The 19467-nt window shown below is 35.0% G+C and overlaps 1 protein-coding gene across 4 annotated transcripts; it reads left to right on the forward strand.

The window, feature by feature from the left end:
• The first annotated feature begins 34 nt into the window (after nt 1-34).
• On the forward strand, nt 35-17179 carry LOC105051866 (uncharacterized). 4 transcript variants are annotated; one of them, XM_019852956.3, is made up of 16 exons: nt 35-275; nt 538-711; nt 3022-3153; nt 3624-3685; nt 3776-3867; nt 3951-4086; nt 5237-5323; nt 5543-5636; nt 6587-6694; nt 7692-7792; nt 10673-10738; nt 10840-10927; nt 11494-11554; nt 12858-12921; nt 14671-14839; nt 15052-17179. In XM_019852956.3, exons 1-15 carry the CDS (start codon nt 215-217, stop codon nt 14803-14805), a joined length of 1461 nt encoding a protein of 486 aa, XP_019708515.1. In that variant the 5' UTR covers nt 35-214; the 3' UTR covers nt 14806-14839; nt 15052-17179. The 4 variants fall into 4 exon arrangements, with proteins under 4 accessions (XP_019708515.1, XP_019708514.1, XP_019708513.1 ...); XM_019852955.3 differs by having other exon boundaries at nt 14983-15070; XM_019852954.3 differs by lacking the exon at nt 15052-17179 and having other exon boundaries at nt 36-275; nt 14671-14953.
• The last annotated feature ends 2288 nt before the right edge of the window (nt 17180-19467 follow it).

The following is a 19467-nucleotide window of genomic DNA, read 5'->3' on the forward strand; positions in this document are numbered from 1 at the left end:
GAAGCGATACGAATCTTCGCAACGGTCGGCTCGTTGCTGTCAGCCTATCACCGAGTAAACAAACAATCACAAGGATGAAAGCCCAAGAGACGGGAAAAAGAGACGAACTTCGATTTGCTTCTTTCCGAAGCTTTGTCACCCGCTTCTCCCCTTTTCTGCCTCCTATAAAAATGGTTTGATCCCTCCTACTCTTCTCCCTTTAAGCCTCTGGACGATGGAGCCAGGGCAATGCTCTGGTACCAAAGAAGTCGACGGCGACGTCTGGGCCAAACTCGGTACCTCTCTTGTTCCCTCTTCTTGTTCGCACGGCATATCTGGAACGTTTCCTTCTTTTTGTCTGAAATCTTCTAGAAACTCGAGAATTAGGGTTCTCGTAAAGTCGCAAGAAGATTCAACTCGCAAAACCAGCTTGGTTGTGATTTCTTGATTTTGTTGTGTTTTTTTTTGTTATTTCTATGGTTTTTCTTTAATTGCGTTGAAACATTCTTGTGTTTGAGATTCCTCTATAGGGAGTAATCATTTTCTTGCCTGCTGCAGTGCCGACTGATTCCAGCTATCCGGTGATAGAAATTAGGTCACAAGATACGGTTATATGTTCTGAAGTCACTCCTTCATCGATTGATAAGTTAAAATGGTGTGAAATTAAGCGATGCCCTGATAAAGATTCGACACTGATTAGAAGCACAAGGTTCGAGCCTCTTCTTGAATCTTGTATGTTCAGACTGCTCTATATTGTTTATTGATCAGCAATTTCCTTTCTTTTTTTTTTTTTGAATTTCAAGTACGATATTTCTTGCCATTATGTTTATAAATATCAAAAATTTCTTCATAACGAAGAGGTATGACAAATTAGTTGCCTCACTTGATGTAAGGATCAAGAATCTCTTTGTAGAGAGGTTTGTTTGCAAATGTGGGGAAATTAGGCCCAACTATGTTGCACAGTCTCTAGGTTGCAATAGGGTCTTACCTTACCTTCTATATACTTCAGGTAGTGATTGCCCATCTGTTCACACCACATCCTAACCCGTACTGGAATCCCAAAGGCTGGTTAGATAGTGGTCATGTAGCAACACCAGAAATTATGCAGTGATAATGATAATGGGACTCTATCCTTGGTAATGAAAGCAGGCCAAGTGTTAATATTTGATTTAAGAAAAGATGATTGTGGAGGCCATTAATTGGTCTTAAGGTTGGATAGGGCTGTTTACATCATGTCCCTATCCAGGATATAGATCAACTAAAATGATGCCATGTAGTCAAGCTTGAGGGATACTAAAAGATGACTAAAGGATAGACCAGGAAAGGAACTGTCTAGGTTGATCAAGTGACCATGTGGTGCCACATAAGATACACCGAGTGATAAAGGGAACTGGTCGTACCAAGCCGAATGGGTACTCAAGGCATAGAGACCAAGTTGAAAGATAAGTTGTGAAGTATAGGCCGATCGTGGCATAGCCTACTTGACTGGCTAAGTGTTGATCATGTTCTATGCTATTCGCGTGGCTAAGTCATCGGCATGATATAAGGTGAAAACTCAATAATGGAAGTGAGACAATTATGAAAGGATTAATATGTGGAAAGTGGAGGCAAATGGGTAGAATTGACCGTCGAAACCTTCAAGTGAGAGTGGATGGGGTGGTCATAACCAGAAATGATAAACATCAATGCTAGAGATAGACAAGCAATTGAAAAGTAGGATGTATAAATGTTAAGGGGTCCTTTTGTCAATCAAGATCAACATTTTTTATTTTATCTTTCAGTTATCTTCTATTATCTTTATTTCTCTTTTAGTTTGTAGCTATTAGCATAGCACTTTAGTTGTTGCAGCCTTCCTTAAGAAGATAGCATCTAGTAGCGAAAGCATGGTTTGCTATACCGTCCTGTGCTGTCCAGTATAGACTATGCTGTACTGTTCCGGCATATTATCTCGTACCATACCAATACTCAATACGCTATTTCATACCGTACCAAACTCTATACTGACATTATAATAGAATGATACCAATATGAGGTCCGATATCGAGATGGTGAATATTGAGCAAAAGTTTTTGAAGGTTATGGCAGTGGAGCCCATTATCATCTGTCATTTCTGGTTCGGACACCGGCGGCATGCTTGCATATTGATCCAGACGGATTTTCCTTTCCACTCTTGAGAGGAAAAGAGGGAACACAATCAACAATCTTGCCGAGTTTGGAGAGCTATGTAAAGTGACCACTTCTTCATGGACATTACCATAAGGTAGAAGAATGATAGCAAAGCTTGTTTCACGAAAACTGGTTGCAATCTTATTGGTTGCTATTTCCTCTAAGGTGGACTTCCTTGCAAGTCACTTTAGGTTGGTCGTTTCCTTTTGTTGCATCTTTTTCACATAAATTATATGTCTTGGCTGAACTTCTTCCAATTTGTTGTCAAACCACCTTTATGTGCACATTCTCGCAATCCATAATACAGGATTGAGTCCTAGTGCTTTCAAAGATCATCTCCATTGCCAAATGAGTTGGACATAATACAGAATCCAGGCTTCTTGCTCTTGCTTATATTAATTTTCTAGGTTATGCCAAGACGATATTGTTGTCCCATTGAGTCCCGAGCCGTAATATGTAATTTTTTTCATTACATTAAATTTTCATTTAATTATGCAATTAACATTTCTTGAGGTTTCTTTTGTTGGTAAAATTGTCTTACTTCTCCAACACGTCCGATCAGTCATGTAAATATCTTATAGACCTTCTTTAAATCAACAATTATACAGGGAACTGTAGCTGTATATTATAATGAGTGTCCTACTTCCTCTTTTATGATCTGAAAAGTTTTGAGAAACGATCTAGAAATGGATGTCTGCAATACATGCATGTGTGGGTAAGGGCACTTCATGTAAGCATTGATTTTTGTACTCTAAGATTTTATGCTCCTTTCCTGTTATGTCATATGTCTTTTCCTTGTTTTTATATCTAGGTCATACATTTGTTTGTTATACTGTTCTTTTATTGAATCTTTAAGCGCATTTCTCTCTTGTGAAGCTCATTTTTGTGTTTTATTTGCCCATTATGGGTCAAGTTTGTCTCCAATAATTGTTGATGGAACTGTTGTTGGAGAAGAAGCTGTGGATATAAAAAGCGGAAGCAAAATTATCTCAGGGCCTGAGAGAAGTGGTCAGCCTTCTTAACTTGACAACAAATAATTTGTGTTCTTTTTCAATGTTGTCATCATTTGCTTCTTGTTGTTTAATTCAATATTTTTGTTAATTAAGTTATTATCAGATTGTATAAATGATATTTTTGAGGTTTGCCAGTCAGATTACCTAAATCACCACTTCCTTTTTTTCTATTTTTGTGGATGCTAGCATTCAGCATGATTCTGCTTTATCTAAATGTACTTTTGAAAAATGCTTTAGGAAAAACAAATGCGTGCTTGTTTCGAAAAATGCCTCAGAATTCTTGATGCTTTTTGTATGCCTATTGCATCTTTTAGTTATTCTAATTGAAGCTAATCTTATTTGGAGTTTACTATATCATTATGATGATTATTATCACTTTGTTTTTATAATGAAGATAATTTAGATAGGATATCTGTGATCTGCCATTTTTAAAGATTTCTTTTTCTCCTGGGGATCCGCTTTCAGGGTACTTGAGATATATTTTTGAAGTAATACCCTTTCAGCAACGTGACAGTAAAAGTTTACAGGTTACTCTTCTGTACTTTTTGAATACTTAATTCTTATTGGTTTATGGGGAGTAATTACTAACAGATGACCTTGTTGTCTGATGGTGGTAGATCTCTATAGATGTTGAGCATGCAAAATGCAGTATATGCTTAAACATATGGCATGATGTTGTCACTGTTGCTCCTTGCCTCCACAACTTCTGGTAGTTGGTCATTCTCCATGGAGAGCTCTTGTTTTTCTGATATATCTGTCTCCTCAAATTTTACCTTATTTTCTTCTGTACAGCAATGGCTGTTTCTCGGAATGGTTAAGAAGATCATCAACCCGGTCACATGGTAAAAATCAAAGTGTTGTCTGTCCGCAGTGCAGAGCCATTGTACATTCTGTAGGAAGAAACCATTTTCTGCATAATATCGAAGAGGTAACTTTTCTCCTTAACTTTTATTTCTATCGATATTTTTTGTTTAGTTTTGGAATATTATTGTCCATGCCACGTAATGATATAAAGTCTTAGTTTCTGAATCGATCTTCGCCATCTTGGGACATATCTAATTGATGAGATGTTCAATATCAAACTGAAAACCTTTATAGAATTTTTGAGAATTATATATGAATGAATATTTGCCGGTATAATTAGTGATATGAACATCCTATCCCATTTGCGAGGATTGTGATCGCTTTCAAATCATTATGTGTATGTATGCATGTTAACTAATAAGGAAGAAGTGGATTTTGATATATAAGATTATGAAGGGGCAAATATATTTGTGTTCTTCAAATACTTTTTTGAAATTTATATATAGCATATCAAACAGGACTAAGGGAGGAGTGATTTGCAAGGTGGGGGAGGAGGAGAAAATCAAAATCTTTGTGCTGTATGGGAGTTTTTTTTCATTCACTCTTTCTCAATCTTTTTAGTCATGTGGTATACCATTCCTAAGATATGGAGTATGTGTGCTGGGATGAAGAGGTAGTGTGGTTCGCTATCTTTAGATTGTTTCATCACACAACAAAGTCGAATAAGTGAAAAAAATGTCTAACATTGCTTGCAAGTTTAAATTTAATACAGAGAGGGGAACTTATATATTATCTAGGAGTGAGGAGTTTGAAAGAATGTTATCTTCCTCTATGAGATTCAATGAGTTTAGTAAGTAAAAACAATTTCTATAAAAATGGCATAAAGTCCATTTTACCTCGTTTAAACCTTTGCATGGATTTTACCTTGTTTATATTATTATTGTGGGATAAGGTTGTTTCTTGTGTTAATTTCATGCTTGTACTGTGAGCATGACATGACATGTCCTGCTGACAGCTAAAGTTCAGATATGATCTATTTTCACATGTCAAGATAGAAAAAAGGACTTTAAATCCATTCTGTAGAGACGCTATGGAAATATCTGTTCAGATGAGTCACTTCATTATTTTATTGTGCTTATGCCTAATTAATACATGCATGTTGGACAATGGGCTGGTATTAGGTCATAGTCTAAGCTATTGTGAGTTCTTCATTCGATCATTGTTTGAATAGTAATTTAATGTGCATTACTCATCTTTGCGTCTCCTTTATGTAGGCCATACTGCAAACTTTTTCTTCTCTAAAGCGTTCTGATGAAGATATTGCATTGTTGGATACATATGCTTCTGTTAAGTCAAATCTTGTAAGTTCCCTTTTCCCATCTTTTTCTAAAAGCTAGTTTTCTTTTTTTTTTTTTTAATTTTAAATGTGACAAGTAATTAGTGACCCATTGCTTTGGTTGTTTTTTTTTTTTTGGTTAGTACTATTTCTTATACCCAAATTGTTAACATTGTGCAATCTTATAGTTTTAAAACATTTTCTTCAATTTTTTTTTTTAAATTTATGTTGCTACTTGCCTTAGGTCTTGGGGATGCAGAAAAATCCATCAAGGAAGAGACCTTTGACATTTGCAAGTGATGAAAGCAATGACTTGGAGCTCCCATGCCCCCAATGTGGTAGTATACCATATTTTTTGCTAATGATTTATTAGCTCATTTCTCTTAGTTAAATTGGTCTTGCCTAGTTTTTATGATGAAAGCAAGTGATGATGATACTTTAGCACACTATGCCTGAGGACAGGTGGCTCAATATCACATTTTAGAAAAAATTAACATGATGTTAAAATTCTAATAAGGAGCTCCAAACTGAAATGAAAAAAAAAAAGGTTATCAGTGTTCTGTTATTTTTCTTTTTTCATGTGCTTTTCATTTTGCTAATAATTTTCAATGCAAACTTTGAGGTCGCTTCAGATAATTATTTATCTAAGGTCTGTTGGAGTTAAGCAATATGTTGATGGCTTAAAATTTTACATAATGCCCTATAATATTACAAAATGAAAGCCTTTACTTCCTATTAATGGATATGGCATACTCTAGAATTGTATGGAAGAGATGGGTTTTGTCTCTTAAGATGTCTCTACCTTCTCCCATACTTTGGAGGAATTTAGCATCAATTTCTTTTTATATCTCCATTGTTGGCAACTGGATATGATTCGATTTTATTGGGCCACAATTAATGATTAATTATGTACATGTAAGTGCTTATACAAATCATTAGTATTTTAAAACGGTTTCTTCTAAATTGACAGTTAATTTAATTTTTTCTGGAATGAAGGCCTTGACAAACTTCAATTTATGTTTCCCAGTTTTTCTGGTAGAACTTTCTGATATTTTTTAATTTTGTCTTCTGAATTGGCAACAATTTTATTTTGTTTCTTTCCTTGAATTTTACTTTTCTTGTTTTCTTGGATCAGTTGTTGATATCTCTTCTTGAGATTGATTTTATGTGGTATCAATTGGTTATATGTTGACTTTTGCCAATTTTGATTTTGGCGTTGGCTATAAAAAGTTCTTTAGAATGTTATGTCCTTGTAATAGCGTATTCTGATGTTTGAAACTCCGAACAGGTGCTGAACTTGGTGGATTTAGATGCAGTCTGGCCACTGCTCACCTGCAATGTCAAGGATGTGGAGGAAGGATGCCATCTAGACCTGAATCTGGTGTAATTCAACATTGTAAATGCCACTAATTTTCTTTCTCTCTCTCTTTTCTTTATGTCTATGACAAGATTTTTAACTTTACCCTATTGCAAATCTATCAGATCGAATTAAAGATTCTTTCATTTCTATCTCTGATGACTTATCTATGTTGTATATTATATTTAATTCCCCAAAATTTTTTATACCCCCCATTTGTCCGTTTTCACTTCTTGTTTTACTATTGCACAATATTGAAGTTTAGTAAATATGCATGTGTCAATACACATGCTGCTAAATTTTGCATTTGTTTGAGCTAAAATTTCCTTGGACAAGTATGTCTATATCCAAGTTGAATAAAAATGGCTTGTCTGATGGATATTGCCATTTTTTCCTTTGGTAGGTATTTAATGTTAATCACCTATTTCAGTCTAGCATCGTTCTTGCTTGTTCCCAACATTTCAGCTTAAAAGGGCAAGTTATCATCGATTTCGTATTTAGTTGTGGCGTATATATCCTATGGGTGCTTAATTCTTCATTTCTTTCTCATATCATTTTATAATTGGTCAGTAAACCTCCAGTCTGCATGATGTAAAACTTGGAACTTAACTGTGTTTAATTTTGTTTCATCTCATTTTTAGATGATTTCAACTTGCATCCTGTTGGTGATCTGCATTAATGGCACCTTGTAATTCCTTACCACAATATTTTGGACTCCTTGTTACTCAGTGCTGTTATGATTTTCTCCTCATCCCATTAAAGTTAGACCACTATTATCTTAACAATCTCTATATGAGGCTGCTTGGGGAATAGCATTTAGCTTTGTTTTGTAACTATGGAGATCGAACCAAGTTATAAGTACATAAATATTGTATATTTAAGATATATTTTTTATTGTTATCACTAAATGTTTTCATGTTTCACTTCTTTCCTTGCTCGTATCTTTGATTTTGATGTTATATTGACCTCATTTTCTGCATATATTATTTCCAAGATCAACCTGCATCCTGACATTGGCTCATATTTTATCTTGCAGGTTTAGGGTGTGATAGATCATTTTGCAGCATTTACTGGGCCACTCAAGGTGTGGATGCAGATGAGTTTAATGTTATTTGCCATCCAGACACATTCAAACCAGTATACATCGTTCCCGCCAATTTTTTATCTTTCTCTTTCGTGATCTCTGTAATTTTTTATGCATTTCAAATTGATGTTGTACGTATGTATGTTGTTGTTTTTCTTTTTACTCTTTTTAATTTTTCTTTATTTTTTTCTTTGGGTTTACTGTAGACATTTTTCAAGCTGTGTATACTTGATATTGGTTAGTGATATAAAGTGTGTTATGCTTTAAACTTCTTGAACATACAAACTAACCAAAGCAAGTTAGCTTGCCGAACTCTTTAGGTTCATTTGACTTTCAGAGAGTTGGTACCTATCTTCATTGAGCATGTGAAATATTCAGGTTTAATTTTTAGTGTTTTCTTGTGATTTCCTGTACCTAAGACTCATTTGTAAGCTATCCATATAAATAATCACCTTTTTCATAGTTTTTTTTTCCTTGCTAACTTTTTACTGTATAGTGCAAGGCATCATGATTAGAAGAATGTTTTTGTCAAGAAAAGAGGCAACTGTTAATTTGATGAAAAATCAATGACTTCTGGAAGCAGATTGTCATTCTAAAAGTGTCCCTTCTACTAATGGATAATTTATTCTCTTCTTGTATTAGTGATTTCCCCGTGGAATCATGTGGCACAATTTATGACAATGAGATGGGGAAGTCAAGCATTTTCTGGGGTTCTGACTTGAGAATCATCTTTACCTTCCAGAAAGACATTCATCTATTGAATTGTATTGCTTTTCTTCATCTTTTCAATTTACACTATAACTAATTAAAAGAGACAATAATGGAAAATAAATCAGCTTTCCTTTCTATGGTTATTCTAAAATAATGGCAGCCTTTTTCAAGGAGTCAATGAATGTAAATATTAACAGCTTGATTTAAATTCTTTTCATTTTGTGATAGAATGCTGACATCATATGTTTGCATAAATTCTTGCATATATTTCTAGATTCTTTCATTTCAGCCTTCTCAAATAGTATGTTTGCATCGATAAACGTTTGCTATAAGCTTATTTGAACTTCCTACTAGCACTTAGGGTGCATTTGGATGCCTGCAACTGCACTTAAGTGAACACCAGTTGCAGGAAGTGCCACTTGTCCAGTGTTTGGTTTCCTCTAAGTTGACCAAAATCCTGCAAATCAAATTGCATTTGAGAGCTCTTTTGCAGTATTTTGTCTTACAGCTAATTTGGCTGTAAGACAAACTACTTGGCCATAAGACAAACTACTGCAACTGGAAAACGCTGTAGAGGCAGCTTAATGATGGGTTTAATCTCAACAAGGACAGTGCTTGGTGAAGAAATGATTAATATTGCTTCATTAGTGCAATCAAATACAGTTACAATTCTCATTCATAAGCAAACAAACATAAGATTTTTTCCACTGCAACTACAAACCCTCTAAAACAAACACTAGAAATGTAGTTGCAAATGCAGCAATTGCAACTACGTGAAACCGCAACTATATGCATTTTCCAATTATAGGTGTTGAATGCTACCTTAATTGAAGACTGGGGCTTTTCAAGAGGAGGGAAAAGAGGGGGGGTGGGGGGGCATTTCTTTTCATCTTCCTTAACATGCTTGAAAGAAGAAATGGAAAGATGAGGCTGAAGAACTGATTCTAGTAGCACGACTAGAAGTATAATTAATTAGTTTCTCTAGTATGTGCCGTAAACCTTGTCAGATAGTAGATAGATAAATTTGCATTTGAACTGGTGCAAACTATCTGTTTTTAGGTGGATCATGTTGTGCACATTCAAAGTCATGAAAGAGCATATGATCTTTAGAGATTGGTACCAGCCAACATCAAAGGACCCCCAACCTTGCTTTTATGAATCATTTCTCAATTGTTGATGATTTGATATTAGATAATGCCAGTTTAAAAATGTCAAGCAGTTTATAGATATTAGTGCTAAGAGTGTCTTAGTAACATCATGTTACTCTTGAACCCGTAAGAGTTATGGCATTGAAGTTTGACATTTTGAGTAAAAACATTTTACAATGGAATTAGAAAAGATGTGTTTTTGCAAGAATGTTGAACTTTAACAAATTTAATAAAAAATGATAAAAATGAGAAAAATGCAAACATGGACAATATCACAACTTTTTAAAACATGGGCAATAAAGATGAGAAAAAGAATGTCGAGAATCATGTATTATCATTTTTAAAACATGCATTAAATATGGAAGCTCTTGAGAAAATTTAGTTTACTTGATTGTTGCTTTTGAACTACAGAACTGAGAAATTGATTAAGTACAAACTACAAACCGCAGGTTTCTTGGATCTGCTTAAAACTGAATGACATACCAAGGAGTTCAGGCATGGATGTCTTGTTAAAATCTCTAAAATTTATTCTTTTCCAAAACCAAAAACACTGGACTTATCAATAAAATTTTGAACTTTGATTAGATCTTGTTTTATTATGCATATATTTGTTACTGTGTATGAGCTTGAGAAACACAGAAATAATTGACAAATTACTATGGTTGTCCCTTGAAATGTTTAAGAGGAGTTGTGGTTGCAGAATCCTTTAGATTTGGCAAAAATAGGTTATCCTGACTTTGTTCTAGTAAGAGTTATTTTGTTCTGCTATGGAATAAAGTTTTCTTTACTTAAGCAGAAAGAGGTTCACATGAATGGGTTTCCAATTCTTCTTACAACTTCTGCACAAGTTTATGCCATACTTTAGTAATTCTATCTGAAAAATGAAGGGATCACCCTCCTGGATATTGTGCCTCCAGTTCTTGACTTCTACATCTTGTTGCTACTGGGAGATTATAATAGCTGTATTACCAAGAACTCTTTAGACTGATAAATTTTACAAAAAGATTTGATGTTTGTATGGAGTCCCTTTCTGTACTCTGATATTCTGCATCTACTGTCTAATAAATGTTGCAGATTTCACAACGTACCATTTCAAGAATACCAGATTCGACACATCAGAATAACCGATATGAAAGAGAAGTATGGATTCTAAGGCTGGCACTGGCCTTATATATGGATTTGTAGTATAATGATGTTCTTGAAAATGTCAGATCATATTACATATAGAATTGTTCTTGTAGATCACAGAAAGGTGCATACAGCAAACAGGGAAGACGTTGCAGGCTATGATCTCTGATTGGATCGTAAAATTTGTCAATAGAGAAATTGGTAATATCTTTTGTCTTATGTGTTATGTGAAATATTAAAAAACAACACATTGTGTGTGTTACATGACATAGAAGGTGCTCTATAATTTCTGTAGTGGAGGTATTTTGTTTTTGGGGTAGTATCATATTTCTGTACAAAGCCAAACTACATGTCAGTTAGTGGTCAGTTAGTGCATGTTTGCTTCTGTGTGCTTGCACGGTTGCACCAGTGTGTGCATGTCCGTGTGCTCGCTCGCTTGCATGAACCAACATGATTAAGCAGAAGGGAATATTAATTGACCTTAGGAAGATGACAGGATGCTTACTCAACACACTAGAAGACAATGGGCAGAGCTATTCTGATTTATTACTCAGGAAGTAGATGCCCATAAACTCCTAACAATTTTAGTACTTGAAATTATGTGGTTTCTCTTTTACCATGTTGCCTCTGAAATTCATTAAATGAAGTGATTGTATAAAGTTCTCAGCAAGTTATCCACTCCTCCCTAAACATTCTTCCCCTAATACGAGTATATTAGGACAATTGCCCCATTTTTAATGTCTACGAGTTTGTTTCTGTTTATGCAGACCGAACAAATTTGCAATTAAAACATGCAGAGATGATCACCACACGGACGTATCTTTGCAAGTAAGTTTCATCTAATTAATTTTGCCACTCTGGTTGGCCCTTCTTAACAATGGGGTATGTGTCAGATGTTCCGTAGATCTTCCTATGCCATTCATTTTTAGGAAATGGCACTATGCTTGGTTACTGAGTTTTTCATGCACTCCAAATGCATTGTAAAAACATGTCAAAAAGTATCTTCTACTTGCTATATGATGACTGTGCGTGAGTGGGAATGTCAAGACTGGATGAATAATCTGTGCTCTCTGCTTATTAGTACTCATTTAGTAGTTGGCATCGTTCAAGAGATACATTGATGAATGAAGGCTGTGCAGCTGTGCTTATGTGAAGATAATTTCAATTGCTCTATCTTTCGAATGCACATTGCATTTAACTTGTGCTCATTCATTTGTGCTATTATCATGATGTGTATCATGGTACCTTATTTTTTTTTAATATATTGGACTTTTGAGAAAGCTTCGAGGCTTTGCTGTGAGGCTAGGTATGTATCTGACATTGCCTGAGAATTTTGGGATTAGAACCCTGCTGTTGGTGGTTCTAAACTAGTGTTATTGATCAGTACTGGCATCTTTGTTACCCAAAACCATGCAACATTTTGCAGAATAAATGAATTATTTTAGAACTTTTAGTAAAACCATTATTTTTACATGTTTATTCTCTTAATACAAAATCTCTCTCTCTCTCTCTCTCTCTCTCTCTCTCTCACTCACATGCGTGCACCTCGCTTGCTCTTGTGTCTGTGTATCTGACCAGCATTTATTGGTCAAAATGAGCAAACTAGGAAATGCGTGCAGTTCATTAATTGAATGTGGCAATGTCTAAGTAAACTGTGAGCGTTTGTTAAATTTACTTCTGGTAATGCTTACTTTTGTGGTCAATTGTAAATTACCAAGTGCTTTCTTCTACTTCAATTCAAATAATAGATTTATTTCATATCAAAGTTCATGTGAAAATTTTCTGTTAAGCACTTATATGTACTAACAACAGCAATTCAAGACCAAGGTATGTCGCTTCATGAGCACCTTGTTGCCATCTTATCGTATCGGCATCTAAAATTCTGGTATAACCTAAGGGCTGATCTTCTGGCTGATTTATTTTCTTATATTTGTGGATGTATATTATCTTGCTGCATGTTTTAAATTCATGCTTGTTTATTATTTGATTATTTAGCAAGTGTTTGCTTTCATCTGTTACCTTGTTTTGAATATAACTCGCCATTTATGTTGAAACTATGTTTTGTTTATAATGTTGTCATTGTCAAATTTCACATAAATGTCTTGTTCTAACATCATAAATGTGAATGCAGTGATTGTTACAACAAATTCATTGATTATCTCTTGTACTGGTTTCGAGTGTCAATGCCTCGACATGTAAGTATGAGCAACCACCTTCCTGAGCCACGTCCACTAGTAGTGATCTTTTCGTAAAAAAAGAAAGAGAAACATTCAGATAGACTGTTCTAAAGTCTTACTGTTGTTCTCTTGTTTAGTAGGTTTCAATGCTTACTGGATTAATAAGAATAAAAAAGATTAATGAATATTTTTAAAAAAAGAAAAGTTAACTGTTCACCTTGTTTCTATTCACAAAATTGTTTCTATTCATTCATCATGAATGAGTTTCTATGTCGTACCTCTTTATTTTTCTATGTTATACTTGCTTAGTATGTTATCTAATATTAATGTTTCTGAATCATTGATTTTTATCAAATGCCAGTATAATGGAATATTTGAATCCATGATGCTCCTTAAAGCTAGTGCCGGTCTATTGTGCGTCTAACGCCAATGTATAACCAATATAGAAATATCAGTGAAAGTCTACATAGATTAAGCACGAGTATAATTGTTTTTAAATAGTATTTTTTGGATGCTTTAAAAACACAAGATGCATGCCATCATGTCATACAAAATATTGTAGCTTTTTTTGAATGAGATTTTCATTTTTTTGCTGTTAATAAAGTTTTCTGACAGCTACAAAATATGCATATATTTGGTAGCAAGCATACCCAATAAAATGGCATGTCAGGTCTGCTTCTGGTCTGGGGACATGTTTTAAGCTATATTCTTACTGCTCCATTGTTTTGGTGAAGCGGTCTAACGAAGAGTACTTGCAGCCAATTTGATATGAAAAACCTTCATCCATTTGTTTTGTGGCTTTTTAGGTGCTTGCACTTGTTGAGTATATTTATTCTAAACATTGGTACACAGCTATTGTTTCATATCATGTGACCACCTGCTACCTCCCTATTAAAGCTTTAGCGAAAATTTTGTTGGATGATCACGGGGCCCCTTTTGATCCTACACTACAATCACATGGTTGATAAGTTGGTTCCATCATGTCTTTTGGCTAGACATTGTTTCTTCAGTTCATGGAGTCAACTTGCTGTTTTCCTCTGCACAATATTTTGGTATTTCATATATTCCAGTAAATTCTGGGCACCTTTGTTTGAGCTCTCTTATTGCCGACTTGATACTGATCTCGAACTATCAAAATTATCGCCCTGTGCTTTTAGTATGCTTATATGTTTCCTTGAATAACTTGCATCAGTTACGAGAAATCAAGTATTCCTGAATCAATGTCCATTTTTTTTATTTAAGTATCATGCTTGAGTTACTTTGACAATTATGTGAGAACTGCTGTCTCATTTGAATTGGCTGGTCCTTTAAGAAACTAGAACGTTGACGCTAGTTCTTTAGATTGCTAGGATTATCACCTGGCCTTATTTGCACCTTGTGATGACATGAGAATTATGAGATCATTTGTAATTTCTGGAGTTCTAGACCCATTGGTGAAGGAGCAGAGAAGCTTCTAGTTATGAATTGGGTATGGAAGTCATGGGGAATGCTTGGTTACAATTCTGAATCCGCTATTACATGTTTGCTCTAGTTTTTGTTGTTTTTTTTGTGTTGAAATGTCTTTCTTTGAGATAGGTAAAAGTTTAATTTTTTGTCCTCTTTTTTAATGGAATTTTGATATTGTTTGCTAAGTACCGGGCAAAGTTTATTTGCCAATATAATGTTTTCAGAAGAATTATAAGTCGTTTTCTGCTATTACCTGGTATATAAACTATGAAGCTGATGTTTAAATCTCTGATGGTTCTGTGTTTCCGTTGTTTTTACCAGCTTCTCCCACATGATGCATCTGAAAGGGAAAACTGCTGGTACGGTCATCTGTGCCGCACACAACACCATAGTAGCGAGCATGCTCGGAAGAGGAACCATGTATGTCGCCCAACAAGAGGCAACATCAATATATAGCCTTCTTTCCACTCACATTAATTCTCTAATACATGTAAGCAGTGTAAATTATCATCTGTTTCTTCCAAGGTTATAGTGTTTTTTGATCTACAATTGCTCAAGGTTAGAAAACCTAATTATGTATCTATCAGGGATTAGTTTGCATGCTTATCTTCGTCTTGTGCATGATATTTCCAGTTTGAGGAAGAGCTGTGTGCCGTAAATTTATGAACTAATGCACCATTTCTTCATCAATAACATGAACAGGCTCAGGTCAGTTTTTTTCTGCTTAGGACAAGAACGTCTCTCTCAGTGAGTCAGTATTCGACACTTTTTCAACCTCCCGGAGTCCAGATTTTGCGCTAAATTAAATGTTGTGATGTTATATGCTATACCATCCAGATGCAGTAGCAAAAACTCGTCACAATTGAAAGCACACGTCTCTCTCCTTGAAGACAAAGTCCTTTCCTGCAGTCAATAATTGATGAAAGAAAAACCATTTCAAAGATTTGTCACATGCATCACGCTGGATCCTACAACACCGCAGTATGCTGCATATCGTCTGCATTGTCGATGATGAGGTCAAGATTCTTCACGGTTGGAGGGACCAAGGACCGATGCGGGACCCACAGACGTGGAAAACGAAGGTAGAGTTAAAAGGTGGGGAAGGGACCACGTTGCGTGGTATGAAACCCCACAATATCTATGAATCGGACGAGGGTGGGTCGGGTTAGATTCTTTGGAACTTTAGGTAGCGTATGATTGCAAGCATTTCTGCAGAGGCCAACCTTTCATAGTTTTCGCGGAGTGAGTCACTGCAGGGTGAGGAGATCTGAAAGTGTCTGAAGATTATGAGGCAAGAATATGCTGTTTATGGAATAAAACCAGGAACTAATAGATAGAAGAGTGCCTCATCTCTAGAGCCTGCCACAATGGCAGGTGGTCTGCCAAGATCATCGGCATGTCAACTCAGGCCAGGTCAATCTATTTGTGCTTTCAGTCCTTGCACATTCTTTGGTTACAGCTCTTATCTAGATTCTCAGCCAGTTCTCGTATCAGGTCTCTCTTGGATTTGGTTGTGTTCTGCCAAGTTTTATGGGACCTACTCTTTTCATAGGATCAGATTCCCACACTAATCCATGTTCTGCTCGTATGACGAATCCTAGCAACCTCTGCATCTCTACTCGTAGGTAGTTCGGTTGTTGATCAAGCAAATCCCTGCTCGATCCTCCTGTCCCTTGCTAAACTGCTAATTTTGTGTGGATGGAATGCAGGGACATAGAAACAGCGCTTTGAATATAATTAGCCTCTCGTTGAAGGTGACAGTTTATTACCATTTCTTTTTCATGGATTTACAAGAGGGCTGGATTAAATCCTATAGGATTGGGTGTTTTATGGGAAGGGGTAATCAATGTTGTTTAATTGTTTACCAGTCACTGCTACGGGAGAAAAAAAATGATCATGCTAGAGAAGCCATGCATTTAGCGTCTCAAGATTTTCGAGGTACTTTTAACATTGAAAAGAAAAAAAAAAAAATCTCCATTGTCACACACAACGATTGATGCTTATATGCATCTAACTCATTATCTGTTGCACTGATTATGCAAATCATATCAACTGCTTCCCACCCACATCTTAGTTTTGACCATAGTTTTCAGAAAAGAAAAACCCATAGCACTTGACATAGACCTTATCATGGTTGGATCTGGTAGCATTACTTGTTAGTATCCTAAAGATTTCTTCGTTCCTATTGTCCTTTGCTCAGGCTGGGTTTAGCTCCTGACAAGCAGCAAATAAAAGATAAATTAGCACCTAATTTTGAGTTGGTAGCAGCCAATCCTTGTGTATTTTAACAATTCACTTCAATCTCATTCCGCTCCACTCAGTTCAACTCAGTTGTCCCTTTCCGACAACCATGGCTTTTGATCAACTCATCGCAACATGATGAGCCTGGAGGTGCACCGGTCCTCAATCCTAATCTCTAAAGGTGCTTCCCTACTAGTTATTGATGCAACAACTCCTCGAATTTTTTATGCTCTCGAACAGCATTTGAATTGCATGGATGGCCCATGAATTCGAGACAGCCTGTCATGACACAGCTATATATGTAGACCCTAGTAAAGTATAAAGGACCTGTTGCTTGACTTCGCAAAAGCACACTTGTTTTGTGAGTGGTGGTCCTTTTCTGGCTTTGATTGCTTCATGTATTTAATCCTTTTGTTTTTTTTTTTTTTTTTTGGAGTATATTAGAATTATTTTTCTGTGGTGGAATCACGAATGAAGCAAAATATAGGTCTGTGCTCATTCGGTCCATGAGAAGTTAAAAATTCTATTGGTGCCAACGCTTATATAACCATATCCGAACTTTTTGTACCGTTAGTCACCTTCTAATCTCTTCATCCATCGCAAAAGGTGATGTCAGCCAGTTGCTAGCAAACTGTGGAGCGTGGACGATGCCAGAATGACAAGGAGGAGTCCAGGATCCTGGGAGGATTATTTTCCAACGGGGCTAATATAGATTGTTTATAAGCTTCCAATTATATTATCTCTTTGTAGACGGTAACCTGAGAATTACTAACTTTTTTGAATTTGTAACTAGCTATTCATGCAACTTCATCGCTCTACAATATAATTCAAAATTTATTAATTTAATGATTATTTTGTAGAGAAAAGGAGGTAGGGAGAATCACCTATATTGTAATTAGTCTGAAGGATGTACCATTCAAGACTTGAACCTAAAATATTTTTTTGCCAAGAAAAGGGATGTGTCCATTAGAACAAGCCCTAGCTTACAAAAGAAACATAACCATGATCAATGCAATGATTAAGATGTTAAAAATTGTATTGTAATAGCATCATTTTATATACAGTTACCATCTAAAAGAAAGAAATATGATTTTTTCTTTCTTTTTTTTTGGGGTGGGGGGTGGGCATAGAAATACATTTCTTATATTTGATAGTTTTTATCTAAATTCAAACTAGCATATATATCATAAATTGAAATGCAAAATGCAAATAAAGAATATATTCATGCACATACATTGAAACTAAAAATAAGTATGGGTACTTATAATCAAATTACTTTTTTGATTATCGACTTGGATTACTCACATCAAAAGACAAGCCAAATCTATCAAAATCAACTTATTAGCTTTCCCAAATAGATTGGATCAAGCCAGCGGTTATTGAGCTATGGGCTTCCATTGCCATCTAGTTTTTTTTTTTCCGAAAGATAAAAATGGGGTTTTACATTCTACTACAAAAACTTCTAAGAAAATTTACAAATAAAAAGTTGCAAATACTGGAAGGTAAACAACGGTCTCATGAAATAGAGCCATCATTTCACACTCCAAAATTTGCTATCCAATCCGCTGATTTATTTACTTCACTGAAAACATGGCTTGTGATAGATGCATTTAAGTCTAAGCTACTGTTTAGTATATCATCGGTGATATAATCACTGGAGTGATGTGATCACTGAGATGATATGAATATTGAGATGATATGTAATTATTGAGATGATATATAATCACCGTGTTTGGTATATCATTGAAAATAAAACTTCACCATATTTGGTATATTACTAAATAGTGATAGTGATAATGTATAAAATACCATAAATAGTCTTATATATTAGTATATAATAATTACTCTATAACTTGATTAAATATTTTTCATTTATAACTCTTTACAAAAACATGTAGCAGTAGTAATAATAATAATAATAATTTATTTATTGTTATAGATATTTATTTTAATAAATTTATTAAAATGATATTATCATAATATTATATATAATCAGGCTTAATTAGGCTCAGCCAATTTTGACCATCAACATTAGAGCTGTTCATTAGGAATGATTTAGCCCATCAAAATAAATTGAGAAAAAAAAAGCATGAAAGATTTAACATGATCCATCCATGCCAATTAACCATATCTATCTATAGAAATAAAATAGATTTCTAATAAATAAATAAAAAATATCCATATCATTTAACTAAATCTGTCAATAAAAATAAAAAATATATCTAGTAGATAGGCATCTATAAAAAAAAGTAATGCGGTGATGCTATCACTGATTTTTCATCACTGGATGGGATGTTGCAATACCAAATAAGATGATCACATCACCTAATTCACATCACTGGAGTGATGTGAAATATCATCCCCTGCCAAATAGCACCAAAGGAATATTTCAAATTTTTATCAACAGAATAATCATTAAAAATATGGAGAAAATGATGAATCCAATTTATATATACGATTGCTGACAAATCATCCCCCAAGCTCTCATGTTATTAAACAACATTTAATTACATCATAAATTAACTAACCATAATCACATTAAGTTACTCTTATCCTTCTACTCAGAAATAAATTACTCTATTAATGTAGAGTGTAGCAGTGATTAATTCCAATTTCCAAGCTAACTTATTTTTCAAAATAAGTAAAGTAAAGAGATCTTTATTCCATCTAATCCTTCTTTAACCTGCCATAGGCTGTGATTCCTCCATTGATGCTATGGGGATATGATGTTCACCGGAGGTGACCCTAATCAGACCTCCCTTCTTCCTTCAAGCAGGTGGGTGGGCCCACCTTAACGCACCATACGCAAGCGCAATTAAAGGAAGAGAGGGGGGGAGAGAGAGAGAGAGAGAGAGTGGGGGGGAGAGAGTGGAATCT

This window comes from Elaeis guineensis, chromosome 9 (genome assembly GCF_000442705.2).
Source record: "Elaeis guineensis isolate ETL-2024a chromosome 9, EG11, whole genome shotgun sequence".
Classification (NCBI taxonomy): Eukaryota; Viridiplantae; Streptophyta; class Magnoliopsida; order Arecales; family Arecaceae; genus Elaeis; species Elaeis guineensis.